The 25,510-nt window shown below is 62.3% G+C and overlaps 1 protein-coding gene across 13 annotated transcripts in view; it reads left to right on the top strand.

Annotated features, from left to right (window-relative positions):
* The window catches only part of TNS1 (tensin 1), a 49,115-nt gene extending 25,538 nt beyond the window's left edge, over positions 1-23,577 (top strand). For 5 of the 13 annotated variants that reach the window (XM_068687181.1, XM_068687180.1, XM_068687182.1 and 2 more), the window contains 17 exons: positions 3,094-4,788; positions 6,491-6,577; positions 8,952-9,130; positions 9,357-9,495; positions 11,303-11,395; positions 12,016-12,045; positions 14,300-14,474; positions 14,591-15,462; positions 16,180-16,266; positions 16,630-16,761; positions 17,140-17,232; positions 17,501-17,578; positions 17,735-17,806; positions 17,885-18,053; positions 18,254-18,322; positions 18,587-18,619; positions 19,211-23,577. In XM_068687181.1, coding sequence (XP_068543282.1) covers positions 3,094-4,788; positions 6,491-6,577; positions 8,952-9,130; positions 9,357-9,495; positions 11,303-11,395; positions 12,016-12,045; positions 14,300-14,474; positions 14,591-15,462; positions 16,180-16,266; positions 16,630-16,761; positions 17,140-17,232; positions 17,501-17,578; positions 17,735-17,806; positions 17,885-18,053; positions 18,254-18,322; positions 18,587-18,619; positions 19,211-19,355 — 4,148 coding nt within the window. In that variant the 3' untranslated portion in view covers positions 19,356-23,577. The remainder of the gene's footprint in view (positions 1-3,093; positions 4,789-6,490; positions 6,578-8,951; positions 9,131-9,356; positions 9,496-11,302; positions 11,396-12,015; positions 12,046-14,299; positions 14,475-14,590; positions 15,463-16,179; positions 16,267-16,629; positions 16,762-17,139; positions 17,233-17,500; positions 17,579-17,734; positions 17,807-17,884; positions 18,054-18,253; positions 18,323-18,586; positions 18,620-19,210) is intronic. The other 8 variants (XM_068687174.1, XM_068687177.1, XM_068687185.1 and 5 more) reach the window with 8 other exon arrangements.
* Positions 23,578-25,510: the final 1,933 nt, after the last annotated feature.

The raw sequence follows: 25,510 nt of genomic DNA, 5'->3' as shown, positions 1-25,510 counted from the left end.
TCTTCGCCTGGGATCTTTTCTTCCCTGTGCCCTTTGGTAAGTCCCGATTCTGCTTTTCTTTCAGCCGGAGGGGCTGAGGGGGGGGGATGGCTGGGGCAGGGTGGGATTTATGGCCGCGGTGACCCCTGGCTCAGGGGCTGGAATTACTTCTTGCCATCTTATCTGGGCACACGGTGAAACCAGAGCTGGGAGGGTGGTGCTGAGCTCTTCCCGTGGGACTCAGCCTGGTTTCTCCATCCTCTGGAGGGTCCTGAGACCCCACAGACCTGCCCGGAGGCAGAGGCAGCAGGTGGGATGCTGCTGGACCAGGGGGGCCGCGGCGGTGCCCCAGCTCTCCACGGGCGCAGAGCCCTGGGCAGGATTTGCTGTGAGATGCACCCCTGGGCGTGAGAGATTTGGGGACTGGGGTCCTTCTTCCACCCACTGGGCTGAGCCCCCATCCTCTTGCCACTTGTTGTAGACCGGCTTTGGGGTTTTTCTCCCGGTTTGAGCTGCGGGGTGCCGGGGAGGGGAGCGGGGCCATAGGGCCGGGCTCAGTGGCTCCCCAAAGCTCTCCCCGAGCTGCAGCGGGGGCTGAGCCCGGGCAAACCTGGCCCTGCCAGGCTGGAGCTGCGCTGACCTTCAGGGACAGAGCCTGACCTTGCGGGGAGCTGCAAGCACGCTGCTAATGGGGACCTGGTGCCCCGCTGTTTTGGGGACATCTGCACTGCCTGTGGCAGCCTGTGCCCCTTCCCTTGGTGTTTTTTGGGGCAGTTTGCTCAACTTCTTAGGTGACAGTGGTGGGCAGCTGTCACAGCGTGGCCCAGGGGTGGCGTGGGGAGGTGGCAGGGGGCAGCGGGCAGTCACCTCGTGTCACCAGAGCCCGGGGGGTGCATGGGGACAAGGACGGGGAGCGCAGGCAGGTATGGGGCGGAACAGCCGTGGAACGGGGGACCCGAGGGAGCCTGACCAAAGGCCCCTTCCTCGCTTGGTGCTGCTCTTGGGGGTCACCAAATCCCCGTGTCCCCGTTTAACTGGGGGGTCCAGGATGGGTAGGACCGGGCACTTGGAGATCTTTCGCCCCGCCGCGGGCTGTGCCCCACGCTGACCCCGCTTTCGAGACGTTTCGCCCAGCCGGGGGGCGGTTCCCAGCCTCCAGCCTAATTAAAGCCTTTCTCCTCTATTTTTTTCCCTGGGAGCCACGTGCTTTCATTTATATTTATTTATTCCCTTTTCCTTTCCATTCCCTTGCCCTATTTATCCCAGCCCCCCCTCGGCTCTTGCCCTATTTCCCGGGACCGGCCAGCACATCAGCCGGGAGGGCTGGGCGATGTCCCGACTCCAGGCGATGTCTCAGCCTCTCCGGCGTTGACGCGGCCCCTGGACACGCTGCTTTTTCCCTTTTCCCTCCCCTGGAAGGGATTCCCTCCCTCTCATTCTCCCTTTCCCTGCTCCGGGAGGGGTGGCCAAGGCGACCGCTGCCGGTTCCTGGCTACGCAGGGCGCACCGAGGAGCAGAAGTCACAGACACCTCCTCATCCCTCCACGCTGGGTGCCCGCAGGAGACCCCGCTGTCCCTGCTGCCCTGGGGCATCTTCGAGGCTGGGGCTCCCTGGGCTTCCAGCAAGGAGCTGGGAACGGAAAATCGGCGTCAAGGGGGCTCTTTCCGGGGCGGGAACAGGCCGGCTGGGTAGGTGGTGTGCCGGGCGGTATTTTTGGCGAGGAGGGGTCGTGGCATGGGGTGAGGGTGTCCCCGCGGGCAGGCAGGGACCCGGGAAGCCGTCCCCGCAGCCCGGCTCGGGGGCTGGCTTTCGGAAGTGTTTTGCTCGCAGATAGGAGCGCTCTGATTTCACACTATCGCATTAGGGCCGTCTTCCGTTCCTGAGTCAGCCGCCTGGCCCCCGGCCAGAGAAGAGTCATTTTTTCCTCCAAAAGAAAGTGTTTAATGCTGCTCGCAGCCCCTTCCAGGAAACCTCGGCGGGGAGCTGGAAAAACAAGAGGCTGCAGCCCAGCCGGTGCCGTGCGTGCTGCTGGGGGGGGGGGAGAGAGCGGGCACGGCGAGGGGGGGGCTGTCCTCGATGCCACCCCGGTGGCTGGGCTCCTGGGGACCTCGCTGCGTTCCCAAAAGCTGGGCAAAAGCTTTGGGAAGCTTTAAAGGGCGAAACTGGTGGCTGTGGGAGCTGGGGAGCTCGGAGCAGGACGTGTGCCCTGCGGAGCTGGTTGTGGGGTGTCCCGGTGGGGTTGGTGGTGGGGGATGTTGCTTCGAGCTGTGGGGTGTCCGGTGCCTCCCCGGGGAGGAGACGCCGTGTGCCCGGGGCTGGGCAGAAATGCTGCTTGTGGGGGAGCTCTGGGGAAGCGCCCGGCCGTGAGAGAAGGTCCGGAGCAGATCCACCCACCCTGAAAGAACAGAAAGGGTGGGAGCCTTTCTGCAGCCAGGGAAGAAAATGTCAAGGATGGGTGGCTGGCGGGGCCCCTGCCTCGTCTGGGAGGGGAGTGGGAGGTTGGAGCAGACGGGGAGGGGAAAAATGGGTCCTTGGCTCCTCTGCCCTCCATCCCTGGGCCGAGAACATCCACCCAGCTGGGGGCACGGAGACCCGTGAGGCCAGCCCCCCACTGCTCCCCCTGTCTCCTAAGGCATCGCCCCCACCCTCTGCGCTGCCACAGCCCCCGTTCCCCCCTTCCCCGATGCCCTGCGGCCCTTTGGGTGCAGGCTGCGCCCCGCAGAGCCGCGGGGCAGCGGTTAGGCAACAGCCCACGGTACCGGCAGCCCTGACCCTCCCCGTCGACGGGCCCAGGAGGAGAACTGCACGGACTTTGCACGGCCCCGGGGGGGGTGTTTGCTGGATGTCGGCGGAGCATGCGGTGCTTGCGGGGCAGGGAAGGACGGCGCGCGGAGCCAGGGCCGTGCGGGGGCACGGGGAGGGGGTCCGGCCCTGGTGTCTGTGCATGGTGGCGCCTGCGGGATCGCGGAGGGTGCAGAGGAGACGGCGATGCTGGTAGCTATGCGTTCCGGCGGCACGGAAGAGATCGAAACCACCGGCTAATGGGACCCATTAGCTCCGTGCAGCGAGCCAGCCATTGATCTGGGCTCTCGTGTTCGTTTCTCCCCTTGCAGAGGTTGGGCACACGCAAGGGCCCCTGGACGGGAGCCTCTACGCTAAAGTGAAGAAGAAAGACTCCCTGCACGGCAGCACCGGCGCCGTCAACGCCGCCCGCCTCCCTCTTTCGGCTACTCCCAACCACGTCGAGCACACGCTGTCGGTGAGCAGCGACTCGGGCAACTCCACCGCCTCCACCAAAACCGACCGGACGGATGAGCCGGGGGCGCCCGGGGCGCCCGGCGGCCACGCGGTGCTGAGCCCCGAGGAGAAGCGGGAGCTGGACCGTCTCCTCGTCGGCTTCGGCTTGGAGAGCGCGGCGCCCATGCACAACCACGCGCCCGGCCCCGTGCCCGCGCGCGCGCCCGCCGTGCCGGGGCGCCACGTGGTGCCCGCCCAGGTGCACGTCAACGGCGGCGCCGCGCCGCTGGTGGCCGAGCGGGAGACGGATATTTTGGACGACGAGCTGCCCAACCAGGACGGGCACAGCGTGGGCAGCCTGGGCACGCTCTCCTCCTTGGACGGCACCACCACCGCCAGCGAGGCCGGCTACCACGAGGCGCCGCGGGTGGGCAGCCTCTCCTCCCTGCCCAACGGGCCGGCGAGCTACAACGGGGCCGAGAAGATGCTCAAGGAGGGGCTCTACGAGGCCGAGCCGCTCTCCAACGGCACCTACCCCTACGGCAACCAGAACGCCCTGGTGGGCCACCACCTCCGCGACCCGCTGGCTCACTTGCGGCCCTCGGCATCCGCGCAGGAGCACCTGGCTGCGTACCCGCAGCGGCCACCAGCCACGGCCTCTCCAGGCTGGCTGCAGCCCCCGGCCCCCCAGTCCTACGTGTACGGCTACGAGCTTCCCGGCGCCCACCGCTCGCAGTCCTTCCCAGCCGTCGGGACGGCCAAATACGAAGCGAACCCGGCGCTGCCACAAGCCCCAGCTCGCAGCACCAGCAGCCGGGAGGCCGTGCAGCGGGGCTTGAATTCCTGGCAGCAGCAAGGAGGCAGCCGGCCCCCTTCCCGGCTGCAGGACGGCGGCTTGGAGAGCCACAGCCCCAGCTTGTCCAGCTGCAGCCCCCAGCCCAGCCCGCTGCAGCCGGTGCCCCCGCACAGCCACAGCATGCCCGAATTCCCCCGGGCGCCCTCCCGCCGGGAGATCGAGCAGTCCATCGAAGCGCTCGACGTCCTCATGCTGGACCTCGCGCCCTCCGTCCACAAGTCGCAGAGCGTCCCCACGGCCACCCGCCAGGACAAGCCGGCCGCCTTGCTCTCCTCGCTCTCGGCGCAGCCGCTCGCCAGCCACTACGCCCAGCCGGCCCCGCAGGTGGCCCAGCCGAGGTCCTTTGGCACCCCCGTGGGCTCCGATCCCCTGGCCAAAGCCTACTCTCCCGGCCCGCTAGCTCCCGTGGGACGAGGCGCGATGGAGCCAGACTACACCGTGCACGAGTACCGGGAAACCTATGCGCCCTACAGCTACCAGCCGGTGCCGGAGCCCAGGAGTTACAGCCACGCTGTTGCGCCGGCGAGCGTCCTCCCGCTCAGCACCTCGTATAGCCCTGTGGGGTCCCAGCAGCTCCTCGTCTCCTCCCCGCCGTCCCCCACCGTCCCCGCACAAAGCCAGATGCCCCCCAAGGGATTGGAGAGCTACGAAGACCTGTCGAGATCAGCGGAAGAACCCTTGAATCTGGAGGGCCTGGTGGCCCACAGGGTGGCAGGTAGGACGCTTTCATTCCTTGGGGGGGGTGGAGGGGTGGGAGGTGGCACGGGGGCCAGCTCGGCGGTGGCACCATGCGTGGTGGTGACAGGGACAGGGGACGGTGACACCTCGGCTGTGCCAGACCCTGGCTGAGCCCACGGAGGGCTCGTGGAGAACCCCGGTGCAGCTCGCCGTTTCTGGGGGAATGATGCAGCCCCCTCACCCTACAACAGGGCAGGAACGGGCAGCAGCACCTTGCTGGCGGCGATGGCTCCGTGCCGCGGAGGGGAGGCTGTGTTCCAGCTCCCTGCCCGCCCTAGGCTCTGATTTGGGGTTTTTAGGGCCACGGAGGGTCCCAGCTCCCGGGGAAGGAGCTGCTGAGGCTCTGCGGCACCGCGGGTGCCCTCCCTCCCGCTGCCTGAGCGAGCAGTTGTTTAATTGCGGAGCGACATTTGGGAAGGGTTCGGGGATGTGTCCAGGCTCGGGGCCAGCTCGTGATGCTGGGGCTTGGCAGCTCCGTCCGTTCCAGCTCTGCGCTCAGTCCAGAAACTCGCCTGGTATTAGAGGGAGGGGGAAGAGGCTCGGCTGGAAAAATCCGACAGCACCAACCCACCCGGCGCTGCGGCTGAGTCACCGCTGCCCCAGGAGGGGGGCAGCGCCACGGGGCAGGATGGGGGGCGCTGGGGGTGGTGGGGGCGGTTTGCATCCATCCGAACCCCGTTTTGGGGGGTTCAGGCCCACAGAGGTGTTCAAGGAGCCAGGGCAGCCACCAAACCCAAGGATACCGGGATGCCCAAACCGCGCCGGGTGTCTGGGCTGGATGTTGTAAGGAGAAGATCCCGCACGCCCCCAAACCCATCGAACAGCTACGGGGAGGGGAAAAAGTAGGATGGAAAAAAGGAGAGCCCTGAAAAGAGGCTTTGGAACAAGTGGGAAATGGTCGCTTGGTGTCTGCTGAAAATCCCGCCCCCGGTGCTGGGGCCGGGGAAGGGTCCTGGGTGCGGTGCTGGGCTCGGTCCCACCCCACAGCCACCGGGTGTCCCGGGCAGGAGCGGGGTGCGGGGACGGCTCGAGCCCATGTCCAACTGTCCCCGTTGGAGCCTGTCCGTCTGTGCCAGCGGGGACAGGGCGGGTGGCCGGCCTGACCTCTGGCAGGAACGAGGTGTCCCCGAGGCAGCGTGGAGCTGGAGGGGACGGCTGAGGGGAGCGGGGCACGGCCGGGTTTGTTTGCATTCCCTGCTGCTAAAAACTGCCTGCAGGACGCGGCGCAGCCAGGAGGAGCGTCCTGCATCCCCTCCGTCCTGCCATCCCGATGTCCCCGTCCCCTTCAGCAAGGCAGCCGTCCCTTCGTCTTATGATTTGGGGGCCCTACCCGGTGCCGTGCCCAAGGGGCCGATGGCAGGGCACCGGCGGCGTTGCACAAGGCCACGTGTGGCTGGGAGCCACCGTTTCTTCCCCCTGGGGGTTGAAGCGGAGCTGGGGGCGAGGTGAAGCAATGTCCCTGCGCTCTGGGTGATGTGACAGCACGTCCCTTGGACCCCGAGCAACCCCGGGCTCGTCCTCCGGAGCCCAACTAATTTTCTCTTGTTTTCTCTCTCTCTGTCTCCCTTTTGTATCTCGTGACATTTGTCCTGTCTGCCCTCTCCTCTCCCCGTGGGGGGCTGTGTCTGTCCCCTGTCACCCCCCCACCCTCCTTGCACCCTGTCCTGGTACGCTGGCAGAGTACAACGCCAAGCTCAGGGACCTCAACAAGAGCACCAAAGCCCCCCGTCCTCCTCCGAAACAGCAACGGTCCTTCTCCTCCTCCGGTTCGTTCAGTCCACCTCCCTCCTTCCCTCTCCTCACGCCTTCCTCCTTCTCCCTTCTTCCTCCTTCCTTCTCCTCCCTTCTTCCTTCTCTTCCTTGCTCCCTTCTCCCTCCCCTCTCGCCCTCCTTCCCCGCATGCCGAGTGCTCCGTGTGTTGCATGGACGTGGGATGGAGGGAGGACGATGCTCAGGGCCCCCCTCCGCCTCCCCTGGTGGACTGGGGAGCCCCTGGCCTTGGGTTTGTGCCTCATTCCCATGGCTTCGTGTCTCATTAAGGCCTGGCACGTCCTCTCTGAAGAGGTTCGGAGCCTCCAAGTCCTTGGCATAGAGTAAAGTGACCAAAATGCTCCTGGGGTCGTCCTCAGCTGGGCTGGACTCTGGTCCGTGGTGTGGCCAGGGACGGGTTGGGAAATTGAAGGCGCACCCCGGAGCGCACAGCTTGCAGCAGGGACATTGTGTCAGCCCTGCAGTGCTTTTTTTGGGGTGAAACATGGGCGGTCACATCCATGAGGCACCCCAGGATGGAGAGGGGGGAGCTTGGGGAAGGGCTGGCAGCGTGGGCCACGCGGGGGGATGCTGCTGCCCCCCAGTTCGGCCGCTCTGGGTGCGCCGTGATGGGGACACCCCCCTGCCGCAGCCCAGCGAGGCGTCCTTGGGGAGCTGGTGCTCGGCTGAGCCGGGCTGTACATCTGCAAGGGGGGCACAGCGTGGGGGGAAAGGAGGGTTTACTTTTCAGGCGTAGTTTCCAGCACATAAATCACCTGGGGGTCGGCGAGGCTGTGCGCAGAGCCTGGGTTTCCTCCAGGCTTCGCTCCGAGCAGCCTGTGAAGTTTCCCACTCTCCGCTCCCGAACAATGAGTCCCTTTTTTTTCCCCCTCCTCCCTCCCCTCCCCGCCGTCCCCGTCTGCTTTCCATTTCTGGGGAGTGGAGCAGCGAAAATCCCGTGAGCTGCCGGGCGTCCTGGGCACTGGGGCAGGAGCTTGGCCACCGAGGCTGGCCCCGTGCCGCCCCTTGTCCCCCGCCGCAGCCTGGGGACCTGGGGACACCCTGGCACGGCACAGCCCCTAATTTGGGGAGCAATGGGCTCCCCAAATTTAAAAAGCCAACCAGTGCAGGCGTGAGCGAGTGGAGGAGCCCAACCCCTGCCTCTCCGCGACGCAAGGAGCAGGGCAGAAGGTTTGGGGTGCCCCTTCACCACGCACGCCTGCCGCACGGCTTCCCGGAGACCCTCCGGGTCCCCCCCGTCCCCACCACCGTCTCTTTGAGCCGCTGGCCCCCGAGCACCTGCAGAAGGGATCGGGGAGTTGTGTTTCAAAGCTGCTCTTAGTGGAATTTTCCAGGCCGCCTCCGCGGCTCGAGCCAGCCCCGTTGGCTCGCGGCCCCCGCCTCTCAGCCGGGCCGCTGCTCCCCAGAGCGCTGATTTTATTGTTGCTGCCATTAACTGCGCTGATTAGTTCGAAACGCACCCGGGCCACCTCCTTCCCTCCCTCCCTCCCTCCCAGCCCTCCTCCCTCTCTCCCTGCCTCGCTGCCAGCGGAGCTGTGGGGCCGCATCCGCGGCGCTGAGCGGGCGCAAGGGGTGGCTGGAGGAGAGGTCAGCGGGTGCGAGGCGCGGAGCCCTGCAGGGCAGGGGGAGCAGCTGATGGCCGGGCGTCCTCTGCGAGCCCGTGGGAAAGGAGTTGGTGTTTGAGAAGTGCATTTCCTGGAGCGTGCTGCTGGCCTCTTTCTTTCCTTTTTTTTTTTTTGTCTCCTTTTCTCTCACTTTTTTTTTTTCCCTTCGCCGCGACGCCTCTCTGAGCAGGGCGCATGGGAAAGGCGGAGGGGACGGTGCTGTCACCTGTACCTCTGCCCCCATTCCTCAGCTTTCTCCCATCACTGGGGTGAGCCACCCAGCCCCAGGCAGCCAGCACAAACCCGCGGTGACTTTCTCCCTTCTCTTTGTCTGCTCTGCAAGACCCCGAGTGCTCTGCTGAGCAGCGTCCCCTTCCCCTTACTAGCAGGGCTGGCTCCCCGGGCTGCTCACAGGATACTCACAGGATGCTCGCAGGATGCTCGCACCCCTCACACCCGCTGCTGGGGGATGCTCTGTCCCCGAGCTCAGGGCTCGTGGTGCTTGGTAGGGCTAACGCAACGAGCCGGCCACTAGCCACAAACCTGCCTTGCTTTTTCCCTTGTCCCCGCGCCAGATCTGAGCCAGCTTAAAAGCGGCTGGCCCAGGAGTTTGGTGCTGCTATGGGACAGGAGCAGGTGAGTGCTGAAGCTGCCACCTCTGCTGGGCAGATCCCACTTTCCAGACCCTTTTGGATCAGCCCTGGAGCATCTCCTACTGGTCCCCATCCCACTGACCCCCTCCTCACCGCCCTGTGCTTGCCCGCAGGGGTGCAGTCCCGGGAGAAGCCCCCGGAGGAGAGCTCCGTCCCCGCTCGACGGCGAACCCCAAGCGACAGCCACTATGAGAAGAGCTCGCCGGAGCCCAGCTCGCCCCGCAGCCCCACCGTCCTCTCGCCCGAGGTGGTCAGCACCATCGCGGCCAACCCCGGAGGGAGGCCCAAGGAGGTGCGCACGGGGAGGCTGGCGGGGAGAGGAGGCTGCCTCCGGGGAGGGGGAAGGCTTGGGGACGGCTCTGGGACTTGGGGCATCCTCAGCATTATTGGGGATGAACGCTGCTTTTTGGTTAGCTGGGAGGAGGTGGAAGCTTTCCTCCTCGGGGGGTGGGATCCTGGAGGTTTGCGCCCGTTGTATGGATGGGGCCAACCCTTCGCCCTGCTCTCCCCCCCTCCAGCCTCACCTCCACAGCTACAAGGAAGCCTTCGAGGAGCTGGACGGTGCCACCCCCAGCAGCCCAACCTCCGGCGGCGGTGAGATTTCTCCCCCCACCCCAGCCTTCCCCGTCTCGCCACAAACCCCTTACTCTGACCCCCGTAAGTGCCGCGGCTCCGGGAGGCTGAGGGGCTTGGTGGGTGGCTCTTGTCCAGCCAAAAATTCGCCAAGGGTCAGACAGCTCCGGGCTCCACACACCCACCGCCACGAGAATCACTCCTCCTCTCCTCTCCCTCCTCTTCCCTCCTTCGCATCCCACCTCTCCACGCCGCCTTCTGCATCCCACGCTCGCCACCCTCCTCTTGGCTTTTCCCCATCCTCCTTTCTCTGGGGTGTTTCTCCAAAAGGGATCAGGGAGTGGGATGAGGAGAGAGGAGGCAGGGTCTGAAATGCTGGCATCATTTCGCCCCATCCCCTTCGGGCACATCCCCATCTTTCCTCCTGGCATGGCAAAAGGGCAGCGCTGCTGCTGTAGGGCGGGTTATAGGGGGCAGGAGGAGGCGCAGACAGGAGCAGGGTCTCGGGGTGACCCCTGGCATGCTGATCTACTTCTCACGGGGGGGGGGGGCACAGAGCAGGGGGGTGCCAGCGTGGGACTTTGCTTGCCGTCTGTCTCTGCCCCTCTGGCTCCTTCCTGACTAACCCCAGTCGCGGTGGGTTTGTGGGGACCGGGTTTGTGTGACCGGGGCTGGCGGCGAGCCTCACGGGCTGGATCGGTGCCACGGAGCCCATCAAAAAGTTGTCAGCCTCCCTACGCCCCCCCCAAAAAAAAAACCCACCTGTAGGCTGAATGCAGAGGGATGCTCTCGAGCTGGGGGTGCTCGGGCTCGCCTCTGGTGCCACGTCCTGGTCCCAGCTGGCAGCCCTGGTGGCCACGGGGCCACCTGCCCCATGTGGCTCAGCCTGGTTCCCCCGCGGTGCTGCTGCTGCTGGTCCCGCTGATTCCTGACCCCAATTCCATGGGATGCGGTGACCCCGGTGTGGGAGCATCCCCGGGGCACTTGGCAGCCCAGAAATGGCTCCCTTGTTCCCGGAGACCCGAGGGCTCCGGCTTGGGGCAGCAGCTCCTTGGCAGAGGGACAGTGACTCATTTTGGGGATGAGTCACTCACAGAGGTGACAGAACAGCCTGGCTGATGGAGTCCCGAAATGAATCCTGTAGGATGAATCCTGTAGGGTGAATTCTGTAGGACGAATCCTGGAGGTGTCTCCAGGGGGGCTGGCAAGCAGGGCTGCTCACGGTGCTGCTGAAACAGCATCGGGGGCGATGGGTCAGACCCATGGGGCAGGAGGGGACGGGAGGTGCAGCCATGCCCTACAAACCCTCGTCACCCTACAACCATGCCATCGCCATACATGCATAGGCGGCTCCCCGGGTATGTATGTATGGGCACGGGGGTACAGAGCTCACCTTTGGGGAACGTGCTCTGTACCCACATCCTCATCTGCCCGTTGAGCTGTTCTGGGGGTGGAGTGGGGTTTTTGGCAGCCCTGCTGCCCTTTTTGTGGGGTGGTGAGATGCATGGGGATCACCAGGGCTGGTGGGGTGGGAGAGCTGGGGGGAAATGGGGTGAGGAAGGAGGCTCTGTGCCTACAGTGGGACCTTTCCCTTATGGGAACAACGTTGAGAGGTGGGATCTGGGCCTGCCCTGCTGGGAATTGCCCACTTTCCGTCCTGCCAACCCTAAAACCGGGCAGGTTTCTGCACAGCCCTTTGTGCGTCCTCGGGCGGAGATGGGGATCGGCGCTGCCCCCCGGGGTGTCGCTTCAAACGGGGGCATCTCCTCCTCCTGGCAGCCCCCGGCTGCAGCTGGGGGGTGGGATGGGGCATCCAGGGCAGCGCCAGCTCCAGCCCTTGTGCAGCTTCACCCCCCTATAACGCTCTCCTTTCCCTCCCCGGTGCCGACAGTGCGCTCCCCACCCGGCCTGGCCAAGACCCCGCTCTCAGCGCTGGGGCTGAAACCCCATAACCCGGCCGAGATCCTGCTGCACCCGGTGGGAGGTGAGTGCAGGGCAGGGGCTGCGGGTGGTTTTCTTTTGGGGACATCCGTGAGGAGCCACATGGGAGGGTCCCGTGGCTGGAGGAGGCGCTTTTTGCCTCCCTGCTTTGGCCAGGTGGCTTTGGGGACCTCGTCTCTTCCCATCGGGATATGGGGACGTGCCGAGCAACCTCCCAGCAGGGGAGGCTGGAAAACGTCAAGGTCCTGGCTCTTCCTCACCCTTCCTCCTCCCTCCTCCTTTCATCCCCTCTCCTCCCAGCACAGCTGGGTTTGCAGCCCCGCCATCCAGGCCTGTCAGCCCGAACAGTATCCAGAGCCCTCTCCATCCCATAAAGCGCTCCCTGTCTTCTTTTTTTTTTGTTGCTTGCCGGGTTTCTGGGAGCAGAAACCTTCGTGGTGGCTCCTCGCCGGGCTGTCCCCTCGCCCCCACCCCGAGCTTGGGGTCTGGACGTCACCTCTGGGGTGCCCAGGTTGGGCGCTGGATATGTTTGGGGTGGCGTGGGGCTCTCCTGGGCTCTCCGTGCGCTGTCTCAGCCAGGCCAAGCTGCTTAACTCGGGTTTCTCTTTCTCTCTGCCTCACGCCTCTCTTCCACCTGTGCCCCCCTCCGTCTCTCCGAGCTAGAAGGGGAGGCGGGAGCTGCCTGTGCGGAAGGTAAGGAAGGCTTTTCCTTCTCTCTCTCTCTCTTCCCTTGCTCGTCTGGCTGTCCGTGCCCAGCGCTCAGAGCACCTGGGGATGCCCTGGTCTGGCCGTGGGTGCCCATAGGTACCCATAGGGTGCTGCGGGCTCTGGGGTGGCCCCTGGCCAAGGGACAGGGCACCTCCAGCTCCCCCGTGTGCCTCCTGCTATCTAGCAGTCGTTGGGTGGTGTTGCTTTCTTCTTTAATGAAACTTTGGGCCCTCGGGGCCAGGTTGGGGAGCTGTTTGTTCAAGATCCTTCCCAGGGAGAGGACGGCTCGTCTCCGGGTGTTTGCCGTGCTTCCCGCAGCTCCGCCAGCGTTTCTCCCTCGGAGTTCCTCACCAGGCAAACAGCCCCAACCCGAACGTTGTGTAACGCGTTTGGGAAAAGCGTTCGCTTGAGGAAAACAGCACAAATGTGCTGTGTCCAGAGCCAAATTTTCAGGGACGGCTTCTCGGATACACCAGAGGAAGAAAAGCTGGGATAAAACCAGGCTTTTTCCCCCTAGCCCTCTCCTTCCCACCAGCCCCTCAGATTCCCAGCTTTGGAGAGCCTGAGGGCTCAGACAGCACCTACCCATGGGCAGCAGCCTCCTGGTTTCCACACACGGGATTAGGGGATGCCCGTGACCATCAGGGCACTTCGCCGTGAGCTCCCCGAGGTGCCCAGGTTGGGCCCGGGATCCCCCAGGCAGGAGATGTGTCAGGCAGGCTGTGCCACTCGAAAACCGGTCAAAGAGCCCGTGGGCATTGTCTGGGGAGGACGCCTGCCCCCCAGTGACTCACGGCCTCTCCATTCCCCCGCTGTCTTCCCGTCTCCGCAGCCTCTTCCAAGAAAACACCAGGAGGCCAGATCTGAGTTTTCAACCTAAAAAAAAAAAATCCCTCCCAAATCTTCCCAGTATTTTTTTTTCCCCCCCGTGTTGAACCAAACAACTCAAGCACGTGCCCGTGGTGGCACACGGCGCTGTGGCACACGTCGTGGCACCCCTGCCCCTGCCCAGTTTCAGCCTCCCTGTTTGCAGGAGGGGCTGGTATTTTTGCAGCCGTTTTGGTCTTAACCTCTTGCAGGCTGACTCATCTGTGCTGTCTGGCTAATTTTAGGCCGGGGTGGGGAGACGGGTGGGAGATGTGAGTAGCTGTGAAATTAATTTAATTGCCCAAGCGGGCGATGTGTTTCTCGCAGCTGCCCTGGCTGTCCCCCTGGGCACCGCCTTATCCCTGTCGCTCTGACCCCGTGTCCGGCCGGCTGCTCGGCCCCCCTCTGATGTCCTCGCTCTGTTTTTGGCTCAGCTCTTTCCTGGGGTGGTTGAGCAGGGCTGGGTGGTGAGAGCAGCCCCACGGGATTGATTCCTGTGCCTGCAGGTGGAGGGGATACTCGCGCAGAGACGTGGCGAGGCTCAGGGGGGGACCCGTGACCGTCTTTTTCCTTGCAGCCCCGAGCACAGAGCCGTGCGTTGGCCTTGCTGGCTGTCAGCGGGGCCGGCTTGCCTGCGGGCATAGCCAGAGCCTGCCTGTTATGACTAATAATAATAATAATGTTTGTAATGCTAATTACTGCTGCGGAGCCGCCTCGGGCACGGCCAGCCTGGAGCCGGCCCTGCAAGGAGCTTTTGGAGCTGGGGACCTGCAAGGACGCCCGGCCCGAGGCGTTGTGTGCCAGCAAATCTCCCTTGGGGTGCTCCGGGAGCATTGCTAGGGATGGACCCCATCTGTTTCCCCCCTGCTCTGCACCAAAAACGGGGGAGAAACTCGCGGGGAAAGGGAGGAGGCAAGGAGGGAGGGCTGGGGTGATGGCTGCTCCTGGCACGGGACAGCTCGGCGGCTCCGAAGGAAAATTGCTTTTGTTGGGAGTGCTCACGGGCTGCAGTTCCAAGCAGGGATCGGGGAAAGCGTTGGATGCCTCCGTGGAAACAGCTGGAGCTGCTCTCTGGTCGCCGCTGCTGGAGGTGGCTGGGAGAGGTGGCTGTGCAGGACGTCACCCTCCGTCCCCCCGTGAGTCAGCGCAGGCTGGGCCGTGTCGCCGGCTCTATTTTTAGGGGCTGAGGATGAGCACGGAGCACGCCGTGTGCCGCGTGGTGGCCTGTCTGGGCAGGGACACTGATTCAGAGCTGGGCGGGGGGCTCCGTGGCGTGGCACCGAGTGAGGCAGTGCCCCCGAAATGGGGCTAAGGGCACGGCCCCGTTCCCGTGCCGTTGCAGCTCATCCTTTTCCCTTTCTCCTCTCCGCAGAGCCCAGGAGCTATGTCGAGTCGGTGGCCCGGACGGCCACGACGGGCAGGGGGGGGACCCTGCCGGCCGCCCAGCCCGGGGGCCTGGAGGTGCCCACCAGGAACGGCGCCTTCGGCAACTCCTTCACCGCCCCCAGCCCCGTGTCCACCAGCAGCCCCATTCACAGCGTGGACGGGTAAGCAGCCTGCTGGTGCCGTGCCTCAGTTTCCCTCGCTGTGCGTGTAAAAGGGGTGCCAGGCAGCAGTGGGACCCGCTGTGGGGCTGAATCCTCCTCTCCCCATCTCTCCCCAGTGCCTCCCTGCACAGCTACCCCTCCGAGGGCAGCCCCCACGGCACGGTGACGCCTCCCCACGCCGCGGCCGAGCCGGCGTACCGCTCGCCCGTCGCCTCCCAGATGCCCTCTGCTCACAGCAGCTACCAAACCTCGTCTCCTTCATCCTTCCAAGCGGCCACCCCGGGCTCGCTCTACGCCAGCCCCGACTACCCCGATAGCCGAGCCGGCTTCCAGCCGGACCCCCAAATGCGGCCGCAGCAGCAGCAGCAGCAGGTCAACGTGGTGGGCGTCCATGCGCTGCCGGGGAGCCCCCGCACCCTCCACCGGACAGTGGCTACCAACACGCCTCCCAGCCCTGGATTTGGGCGAAGAGCCGTCAACCCCGCTGTCGGCGGCGCTCCCGGCAGCCCCGGGCTGGGCCGGCACGCCGTAGCCCCCCACGGCAACCTGGCTGTGCCACCAGGGAGCCCAAGCCTCGCCCGGCACCAGGCGGCGGTGGCGGCGGTGCCACCCGGCAGCCCCGTGTACGGCTACTCCAGCCCGGAGGAGAGGCGCCCGACGTTGTCCCGGCAGAGCAGCTCGTCCGGCTACCAGCCTCCTTCCACGCCGTCCTTCCCTGTCTCGCCGGCGTACTACCCGGGCACCAGCACGCCGCACTCCTCCTCGCCGGATTCGGCCGCCTACCGGCAGGGCAGCCCCACGCCGCAGCCGGCGCTGCCCGAGAAGAGGCGGATGTCGGCCGGGGAGCGCGCCAACAGCCTGCCCAACTACGCCACCGTCAACGGCAAAGCCTCCTCGCCTCTCTCCAGCGGCATGTCCAGCCCCAGCAGCGGCAGCGCCGTGGCTTTCTCCCACACCCTGCCGGATTTCTCCAAGTTTTCCATGCCAGGTGAGCGATGCCGTCGCCTCCCTGGCTCCTCGCCATCCCCTGTCCCCTTCTCTTCTGCGTCCCACGAGGTTGTGTCCTGATTTACTCCTGTCTGTCTGCAAGCCCGCGGCACTGCCAGGGCTAGGGCCATTTCCTGCTTCTTCTGCTTTTCAAACCCAGTGAATCCAAACAGGAAAAATACTGGCTCGGCACCGGGACCATCGTGCTGGTGTAAACAGCGCGGGGATTTGTGTACAGGGAAGATCAAAGCTCCCGGAGGCAGCTCGCATCCGCCTGGCTTTTCTCTGCCGTGGGGACGCGCCGACCTCCTGGCCCCGTTCCTGGTGTTTGCACCCTGGGGAGCCCCCGCGGCCGCGCTCCGTGCCCCCTCCTCGTTTCCAAAGGGGTGCCGTGCCCTGCGTGCTGCTGCGCCTGAAGCGCTGTCCCCTGCTCCCGTTACGAGACGCCTCCGTGACGCCAAGATCGGGCTGATAGGAGCCAGGGAATAAAGCGCCGGGGCGGCCGTGGCTCCGGCTGCCGCTCCGGTTTGGCTGCCAGGCAGGTGGCCCTTTGTGGGCTCGCTGGCGCCTGTGCCAGCCCCGTGACTCGTGGTGGCTGGGAGCCACCAGGGGAGTGGGGACCTCGGAACTGGGAGCGCTGGGGTGAAGCCATGGGCCTGGATTGTGAAGGGCCAGCTCCCTTTTAAATGTTGATTTCTCTTCTTCTTTCCTCCTGCAGACATCAGCCCCGAGACTCGTGCCAACGTCAAGTTTGTGCAGGACACTTCCAAGTACTGGTACAAGCCGGAGATCTCCAGGGAGCAAGGTGCGTAGATGGCACGGGGTGAAGGACTCCGGGAGCTGGGGCGTGCCTGGGGCTGAGAGCGCTGCAGCTCCGTGGGGTTTAGCGAGGGTTTCCCTTAGGGGCTGGGCTAGGAGTGATGCGCTGTGGATGGAGCCCGGCTCAGCTGCTGGTTTGTGTAATGTGGGCTCCCCAAACCTCCCCGCTGGGCAGGAGCAGTGGGGCTGTGCCCTCTGGGGCACAAATCTTGCACCCCAAAGTGCCAGATGTGCCCCTTCCTAGCCACAGACCCACTCGAGTCCCCGACCCAGCTGGTAACGTCGTGGTTTGGGAGGGCACGCTGCCTCCGGCTGTGCCAGGTCTCAGCTCTGCCCTTCCCTCCCACAGCCATCGCGCTGCTGAAGGACAGGGAGCCGGGGGCTTTCATCATCCGGGACAGCCACTCTTTCCGGGGAGCCTACGGCCTCGCCATGAAAGTAGCCTCCCCGCCTCCCACGGTCATGCAGCAGAACAAGAAAGGTATTGTGCGCCCTCCTGCTTCCCACGCCGGGATGCTTGCTATTGTTCGGCCCCGGACGAGCGGGCAGGCGGCTCTGCTGAGCCAGAAGTGCCCTTGAGTATGCGCTGATGTGGCAGCATCCCTCCCTGCCAGCCCCTGCCAGCCCCTGGGGGACATCTGCGGCTGGGCTTTGGCACGGCGAAACTGGCACAGCCAACCCGGCCCCCCAGCACCATGGCTTGGGGTGGACCCAGTGCAAAGGGTCTGATTCCAGTGGAGAGCCCTCCCTCGAGCTGGGGGTGAGCCGGAGCACTGGTTTCCCTGGGGGATTGCTGTGGGATGGCCGAGGGAGGAGGAGGAGGGTGGCTGTGGTGTGACGATGTCCCATCCCTTCCCAGGAGACATCACCAACGAGCTGGTGAGACATTTCCTCATCGAGACCAGCCCGCGGGGTGTGAAACTAAAAGGATGCCCCAACGAGCCTAATTTCGGTGAGTACCCAGGTGTGGTTCCCACCCAGCCCGTTGGAAGCCTTGCCTGTGCTGGGCTGTCGGAGCAGAGCAATCAGGTGGCCGGGACAGCCCCTGCCCCAGCGTCCTGGGGGCAGAGCGAGAAGAGGAGAAAGGATGATGCTGGGCAGGGTGAAAATGAGCCCCAGTGGGCACAGTGGCTTCAGGAAGAGCCCCGTGTGGTCCTGTCCACCAAGAGCATCAGCCTGACGGGGCAGGCTCCGTGCTGACTGTTTCCCTCTCTCCCCAGGCTGCCTCTCGGCTCTGGTCTACCAGCACTCCATCATGCCCTTGGCCCTGCCCTGCAAGCTGGTCATTCCTGACCGAGGTAAGAGCCACGGCCAGCAGCATTTACTCTTCATCCTCGGTGCCCCTTCGGCACTGGCACACGATGCTCAGCAGCTGGAAAGGGGACAATGCGTGTGCCCCCACCACCCGGTGGGTTTCCAAGCAGGGAGCAGCAGTAACGTCCCGTCTCTTCTAGATCCCATGGAGGAAAAGAAAGACGCCGCATCCGCCAGCAACTCGGCCACAGACCTTCTCAAACAGGGTGCGGGTGAGTAGAGAGAGGCTGCAGCGAGGCGAACGCGGCCCGGGGAGGTGGCTGACCCCACGCCTGCTTCTCCTCTTCCAGCCTGCAACGTCCTCTTCATCAACTCGGTGGAGATGGAGTCGCTCACGGGCCCCCAGGCCATCTCCAAGGCTGTCGCCGAGACGCTGGTGGCCGACCCCACGCCCACCGCCACGATCGTCCACTTCAAAGTCTCCGCGCAAGGCATCACCTTGACTGACAACCAGAGGAAGTAAGAGCCCCCCCAGCACCTCCCCACGTCCCCAAAGCCTGGGCACACGTCGGGTGTGTGTGTCCTGCTGGAACGATGTCCCCATGGTGGCGTGCGCCTGGGCGTGGAGCAGTCCTGGGGTGCCCAGGGGACCCTGGGGCAGCTGCGATGGGCAGGGGTGGGGGGCTCGCTGGCCCTAACACCCCTGCCTTGTGTTTCAGGTTGTTCTTCCGACGGCACTACCCTCTCAACACCGTCACCTTCTGCGACCTGGACCCCCAGGAACGAAAGTAGGTGCCCGAACGTGTGGGGAGCGCGTGTCCCCTGCCCCTTTTCCTCCCCCAGGCTGCTTGGAGCAGGGGCTTTGCTTGCTCTGCCCCTTACTCCTGAGGAGGGCAGCAATGGAGGGTCCTGGTGGATACCCTGGGCAAACGCCAGCATCTCTGGTGACTTCTTGGTGTCCCCAAACACCTTCATGCACCAGGTAGCAGTAGGTCCCTGTCTCCGCGGTGTGCAGGAGGCACCGTCCCTCACGCCTCCTCTTCTCCTTGCAGGTGGACTAAAACTGACGGCAGTGGCCCAGCCAAGTAAGTGCTTGCTGTGCTCGGTTCCTCCCGGCCGCTTTTGGGGTGGGTCCCACCGCTGTGTGAGCATCACCCCCAGGAGAACCGTGCCTGGTGGCCCCATGGTCACCCGAGGGGTGGGCTCGCCTCCTTGCTGCAGGAACATCTCACCCAAGCACGGGAGCACAGCCCCAGGAGCTGTGCCCAGTTCCAGGGGTTAATTTCCCCCTAATTTTAGCCATTGTGTTAGCGAAGGGGTTTTTATTAGGATGTCCAGCTGCCGGGATCTTTCCCCTCTCCAATTAGAAACGCCGCAGCCTGGGCCTGTCTCACATTCTGTTCCCCTGTATTTATAACTGGAGTTTTGCATGTTCTAATTAAAAAAAAAATAAAAATAAGAAGGACATTTTCTTTACTGGGGGGAGAGACTGACGGAAATAACCACATGGCCTCATCCAGCGTGGGTCTGCACGCCCCGTGTCCCCGCGTGGCCTTCCCAGCTCAGTTGCGCGCCCCAAGGTCCCTCCCTGGGGACGGTGATGGGGAGGGTGGCGAGGGTGGTGCTGTCCTTTGGGTGAGGACTGCTGGCAAACCTCTCGCTTTTTCCCCTCCCAGGCTCTTCGGCTTCGTGGCCAGGAAGCAAGGGAGCACCACGGACAACGTCTGCCACCTCTTCGCCGAGCTGGACCCGGAGCAGCCGGCTGCAGCCATCGTCAACTTTGTCTCCAGGGTCATGCTTGGCTCCGGCCAGAAAAGATGAGCCGGCGCTGGCGGGTGATTCTTGAATTTTGGAGAAGGACTTGGAGCTGATCCGAGAAGGAGTGTGAGGAAGTGCATTGTGGAAGAGGGAAGTGAATCTGGGGGGGGGGGAGGGAAAGGGTTGGAATTTTGGAGGAAAACAGCAAACAACAGCAACCAAAACAAAAAAAAAAGAACAAAAAAAAGAACAAAACCCCTAAAAACGCAACACAAGCCAAACACACACACGTAGAGGAATCAAAGCCATGCACCTACGTACCAGAGCCACGAAGTCACGCCAAAAAGGGAAGGTGACCAAGGCGGTGAGAGGTGTTCCAGCTTTCGGCATCGCGGTCCTGAGGCTGCACCGAGCGGTGATGCTCGCTCCGGACCGAACGCGGGATCATGACTGATACCTTCTATCTGGAAAAAAAAAAAAAAAAAGAAACAAACCGGCAAAAGCCACGGAAGAAGCTTCATCGGCGCATGCCTGCTGTGTGTTTGATGCAACCCGGAGGAGTGACGCCCTGCCGCAATGTGGGACAGGTCTGCAGGACGCCGGAGGAGATGCCCTTGGAAACATTCCCTTGCCGTGCTGCAGCGGAGGGTCTTGCCAGCCCCTGTGCCGAGCCCGAAACCCGCTGGCTGCCTCGCTGGGGCATCCGAGGGCTTGATCCCAAACCCTTTTACGCCCTGGGAGCTCGGCTTTGGGCTGACCTCAGCAGCTGGCCCAGAGCCTGCTCCGATTCCAGCACCGCTCACAGGTGAGGCAGCACGAATCCACCTGGAGAGGGGCACCTGGAGAGGGGCACCGCAGCCTCTCCACGCCTCCTGGGGTGCTGGTACCCGGGCAGCCCGAACCCGTGGGGGCTCCTGCTGCTCCACGCCTGGGAGCAGGAGGATGCCCCCCAGGGACATCCCGGGCTGGTGGAGAAAGTCGCCTCCTCTCCTGCCTTCCCCTTTTCCCTCCCATCACCAGTCCTCTTTGGCAGCCTTATCCTGCGGCCTGTCACACATTCTCGTAACAACAACAAAAAAAAAAAGGAAGAAAAATACTGTAGTAATAATAATAATTATAATAATAATAGCGGATGCTTGCACAGTTCCCTGTGCAGAGCAGCGGACCCGTGGCTGGCCCTATCTCTCTTCGGAGACGTGCAAGCAGTTTTTAAATTGCATGGACGTTCAAGTTGCACGAAAGGCGAATGACTACAAGTAACTCAGGCGCTTTTTTCTCATTTTTATTTTGGAGGCCACGTTAAAAAAAAGAAAAAAGAAGGAAGAAAACATATTAAAAAAAAAAAAGGAAAGGAAAGGAATGGAATGGACCAGCAGTTGCTGGGCTACTTTGGCTCGGTGGGGAGGCCCCAGGTCCTCTGAGAGCCACCCTCCGCCTTCCCCCACGGCCGAAGGCTCGTGCCCCCCGATGCACAGCGGGTTTTGCAGCAGCTGAGGCTCTTCCCTTTGCCTGGGGGTGTGATGAGAGCCAAGCTGCTGGCCAAGGGTCCCTGTGCCCTTGAGGCAGGGTGTCACGGTTTTGGGGAGCAGAGGTCCCAGCCCCAGGCTGCGAGCATCCCCTCCGAGCGGGGGAATTCTCCAGCTCTGCACGGGGCAGGAGCACGGTGAGCGCAAAAGCCGAGAGCATTTTATTTTTTTAGTATTTTTTTGGAGAAGTTTCAGTGCAAAGAAGTGGCCCAGATAGCCCGTTGGGGGCAAAATTTAGAAACTTAGTAGTGCAGTCCCCCCCGGCGAGCTCGCCTCCCTCGGACCACCCTTGCCTTGATAGCTATAATATATATAGGAGCTATACCGACGAAATACTGTAAGCTAACAGAATTTTAAGGAGGAACAAAGGTTAAATTTACACTCCAAAAAATATTTATTTTTGCCATATTGCTTTCCGCGCATCGTATCTCCCCCATTATATCCGCCTTCCCTCCCACCCTGGAGAAAAAAAACCCTACCCAACACGTTGAAAGCAAACCGGGCGCGAGGAAAAAACACCGGGGTCGGCCGTGGGGGGGTCCCCACTTCGTGGTGGTGGTCGGGGGGGGTGTGTGCGGGTGCCATGCGTGTGAGCGGGGGCGCGTGCGTGTGCGTGTGTGTGTGCGCGAGAGAGCGGCGTGGGCGCGCGGAGGGGGCCGGCGTGGCCGGAGGCTGGTGTATGGCGAGCGTTGGATGCGTAGCGGGGATTTTGGGTGCGAGACTGCGGCGGGATAAGGGGGTTAGGGCGGCCAGGGGGGGGTTTCTCTCCCCCCTCCCGGCTCCCCCTCTGCCCGCATGGATGCGGAGACCTTTTCATAGATCTATATATTATTTTTGGTGTTTCAAAAGCGATTCCCTCCTTCTGCGAAATTCAAGCGAGACGAGAGACGATCTCACCCGTAATCTCCTCACCCTGCCGTTAACCGATTAGAGAAAACACTGTGTTTATAGATATATAAATATATATTTTTTGAAAAGTCTCTATTTTTCAGACTGCGTTTTCTCACTGCTAAGAAAGAGAAGAGATGCTAACGATGTTAACTTTATTTTAATCTGCTGCCTCGGAAACCGGTGCTCGAAACTCCCGTTCATCCTCCCCTCCCTCCCCGTCCAAGGAAGCAGATTAAAGCCCCCCAGAGATGTCGAGCACAGCAGATACCTGCCGGCAGCATCACGCCTGCTTCCAGCTGGGACCTCCCGGCTCCCGCACTAACCCACTCGCTGAAGCCAGAGATTTACACCGCATCCCAACCTCGGACCCTAACAAAATCGCCCGACGGTTATCTAGTTTTTTTTTTTTAACACAGAGCTTCCGATGATGTAGCCGGGTGTTTGTCAGCTACCTTTAAAGGCACTTTTCTTCTTTTAGCTCCTTTTTTTTTTAAAAAAAAAGTTATGTTTTTAGGTGCAGCTCCCCTTTCTGTCCCCGGCTCACGTTGCCTGGGGCCAGCGGGGACCCAGCACCGCGGTGATATTTTTCCTTATGAAAGGGACGGAAAAGGTTCTTTGGTTTTTCTTTGGCTTTTCCATGCAGTCCTGGTATTTGAGAGCCGAGCTTGTGCGAGTTAAGCCCAGCATATGTTTCGTTGTAATCACACTGCCGTGTTCAGCAGCCGGATGTTATCTCTCTCACACACACACACACACAAACACATCCCTCCTTCCTGCACAAAGAACTGCATATATTCTTGCCAAAGATATCCTTAAAAACGCACTTTTCCCCATATATATATATATATATATAATTTTTTTTTTCTGTTTGTGTAAATTTGTTGTACGTGCCCTTTTCGTGTCGGTTCGTTCTTCGGAGAGGAACCCCCCCCTCCTCCCTTTGCTGTCCCTTTTGCTGCCCATTCACGAAGGCTCCCCGTGGGATTCAGCTTCTTGCCTGTCCCCAAATGGGGGCCCCCGAGCAGAGCTGGCACTGGGGACCTGCAGCAGGGCTCCCATCCAACCCGCTGCCTCCAGCCCCTATTTTGGGGGATCCCCCGTGTGCAACCGCAGGGGTTGTCCCAGCCCCCAGGTCCCACCTGGATTTGGCCACAGCCGCCAGGCATCAATTTTTTTTTATTTTTCCAGCCCGTTCAACAGCCCGAGCTGAAGCGCAAAGTGTGACAGCGCTGAGCAGATCCCCACCCAGCAGGTCGGGCAGGTAACAAACCAGTTGCCCCAAAAACCCAGACGGCAGCATCAGCAAAAGTCATACCTTCCCGTTGGAGCAGGCAGGGAGATCAGACAGCAAAGGAGCCCGCAGGGGCTTGTTTCATTTCGTTCGTTTGTTTTGCAAATTGCGAGGTTGGTTTGGGGTTACTATTTTTTTTTTTTTTCTTTTCCTTAAAAAGGAAAAAAAAAAAAAAAAGAAAAGAAAAAAGGAAGCAACCCGATGTTTCTGTTGGCGGATCCCGTGTTTTGTATGTTATTTTTTTTTTTTTCCCCTGTTGTTGTCTTTGTTACTTTGGGAACGTTACAGATTTATTTGCTAATCAGTGTTAATGAACAGTTTAAAACTTTCAGACTTGCCCATTTCTGTGTATTTATATAGATGGAGAAATACGTTATATTTTGTATCTCTGTGCCCACGATGTCGTCGCGCGTGTAAAGGTGACTTCGGTCGCACCGTGTCTGCGTGTGAATGTGACTCCGCTTTTCGTCTTCCCCTTTGTACAGACGTCTGATTTCTCTGCAGTTCATTGTATGGCTTTATAAAGTGGTAAAAACGAAAATCAGTTATATAAAATATACTGTTGCTTGGAATGCCAGCTCGGTGTCTGCATCGCTGGGAGTGTATCCTGACATTTCAGGGAGGGCAGGAAGAAATGCGCTGTTCTTTTTGCACAGGGGGAAACAAACATACAAAAAACCCCACCACCAACACCAAAAAGCCCGACAGCTCTGCCCCCCACCTCCCCCTGTTCCTCGATGGCAGGCTCGGGGCTGGCAGTGGGTGTGGGAAGACGGGGCTGTGCTGTTCCACATCAGCCTTAGCCGCAGCCGCTGCTCTCCAGATGCTGCTTCACCGGGGAGCCCGAGGGCTGCCTACAGGGCTCCAGCTCTGCTTTTGGCCTTCGTTAGCCATGAGGGACATCCCCACCTTTCTGGGAGCCCCTGCCAGCACTGGGTCCTCTTCACAACCTGCTGCTTCATCCCAGGTTGTCCCAGGCACCGAGGGGGTGATGGATGATGCGCCCCTGCGAGCCGCTCTCTGGTCCCTGCCAACCCCACGGGGGTCTTTCACCTTTGCCAGGGTCATGGTTCGGGCCGAGCTCTGTGCCCCTCAGCCCCCACGTGTTCCCCTTTTTGGAGCCATCCTGCCTGCTAAAACAAAGCGAATTCCCCCCCGGAGCTGCAGCCCCGGCTTTTCCCGCGCTGCTGCCGGAGCAATTCCCAGCATCTGGCGGAGCCCTCAGCCCCCAGCTCCCTGGCTCCGCTCCTTCCCCTCCTCGCTGAGTTGGTGGCCAAGACCCAGCCCCCGGGATGGATTGAGTTTAATTATACAAGAAATATCAGCCAGAGCAGCGGCAGTTTCTCTGGCGCCAGCGCTGCTGCGGCTCAGAGGCTCGGAGCTTCTCCTGGGAGCCGGGAGCACTAAAAATACCTCCTGCCTCTCTCCAAAATAGCTGCGGGGCGAGGAGCGGATGGAGGGGGCTGCTCGGAGGGGACCCCGTGCTGGGGGGCTTGCGCAAAAAAAATAAAATGCAAAGGGGAGGAAAGGGGATGGTTTCTGGACCCCCCAAATCCAGCTGTGGGGCTGTGGGTGGGCACCAGGCGATGCGCACCTCGGGGGGACCTCGGGAGGCACCGAGGGGTGCCGAAGTGGCACGGGCAGGCTGCTCGCTGCGAGCCAGAAAACGCCGTGCCTGCCCTCCTCCCCTCCCTACCCACCCCCTTTTCTTCTGCAGTTAATTCCCCATTTCCTTTCCAAAATTCCTCGGGAGCTTCTGGTTTGTGTTTTTCCTCAACATGTTCTTATCTGCCACCCGCGCTCCCTCGCCGGGCTGTGCAGCGCAGGCGCTTCGGGGGCTCCCTCTCTGCAGCTCGCCGCTGTCCCCAGGCCAGGCCAGTGGTGCCACCAGCAGGGACAGGTCCCACCAGGAGCCCCCATCGCCTCTCCCTGTGCCTATCCAGTCCCTTCCTTCACGTACCTAAAGCAGAAAAAAATTATTATTATTATTTTTTCTCTTTTCAGTCCCTGCTCTGGAGGCTCAGGGCCACCCAGGGAGTGGTTCTGGAGGGGCTGTGGGAGAGCTGAGGGCTCTCAACCCCCCCCTGTCACCCACCCACCTCCAGAAGAGAGCTTGATGCTGGACAGCTGAGCTGTTGGGAAGCCATGAGTGGGCTCAGGGCACCAAGCCTTCACAGGAGGCACATATTTCCAGCTGGCTTGCTTGGAGACATGGTCAGGCAGTGGGCAGCCAGTGGTGGGGATGGGGCAGTCCCCTCTTCTTTCACTTTCACCATCTCCCAGGCTTACCAAGGGTGCTGGGGCCCCTCAGGAGTGACCCCGAGGGGACAGAAGGTGTGACAGTCCAGCTCTCCATCAGCATCATGTATGGGCAAAGGCCAGGACCAGCCAGCACCCTTGGGGTGGGACGGATGGAAAGGATCCAATGCAGGCAAAAGCCAACCTCAAGTTCGGGCTGGGGCAAACACGCTCACGTCCTCACCCTGCTTGGCAAAGAGAGGACCCTGTCT

The sequence above is a fragment of the Anas acuta genome, chromosome 6 (genome assembly GCF_963932015.1).
Source record: "Anas acuta chromosome 6, bAnaAcu1.1, whole genome shotgun sequence".
NCBI classification, from domain to species: domain Eukaryota; kingdom Metazoa; phylum Chordata; class Aves; order Anseriformes; family Anatidae; genus Anas; species Anas acuta.
This window is presented reverse-complemented; position numbering and strand designations above follow the sequence as displayed.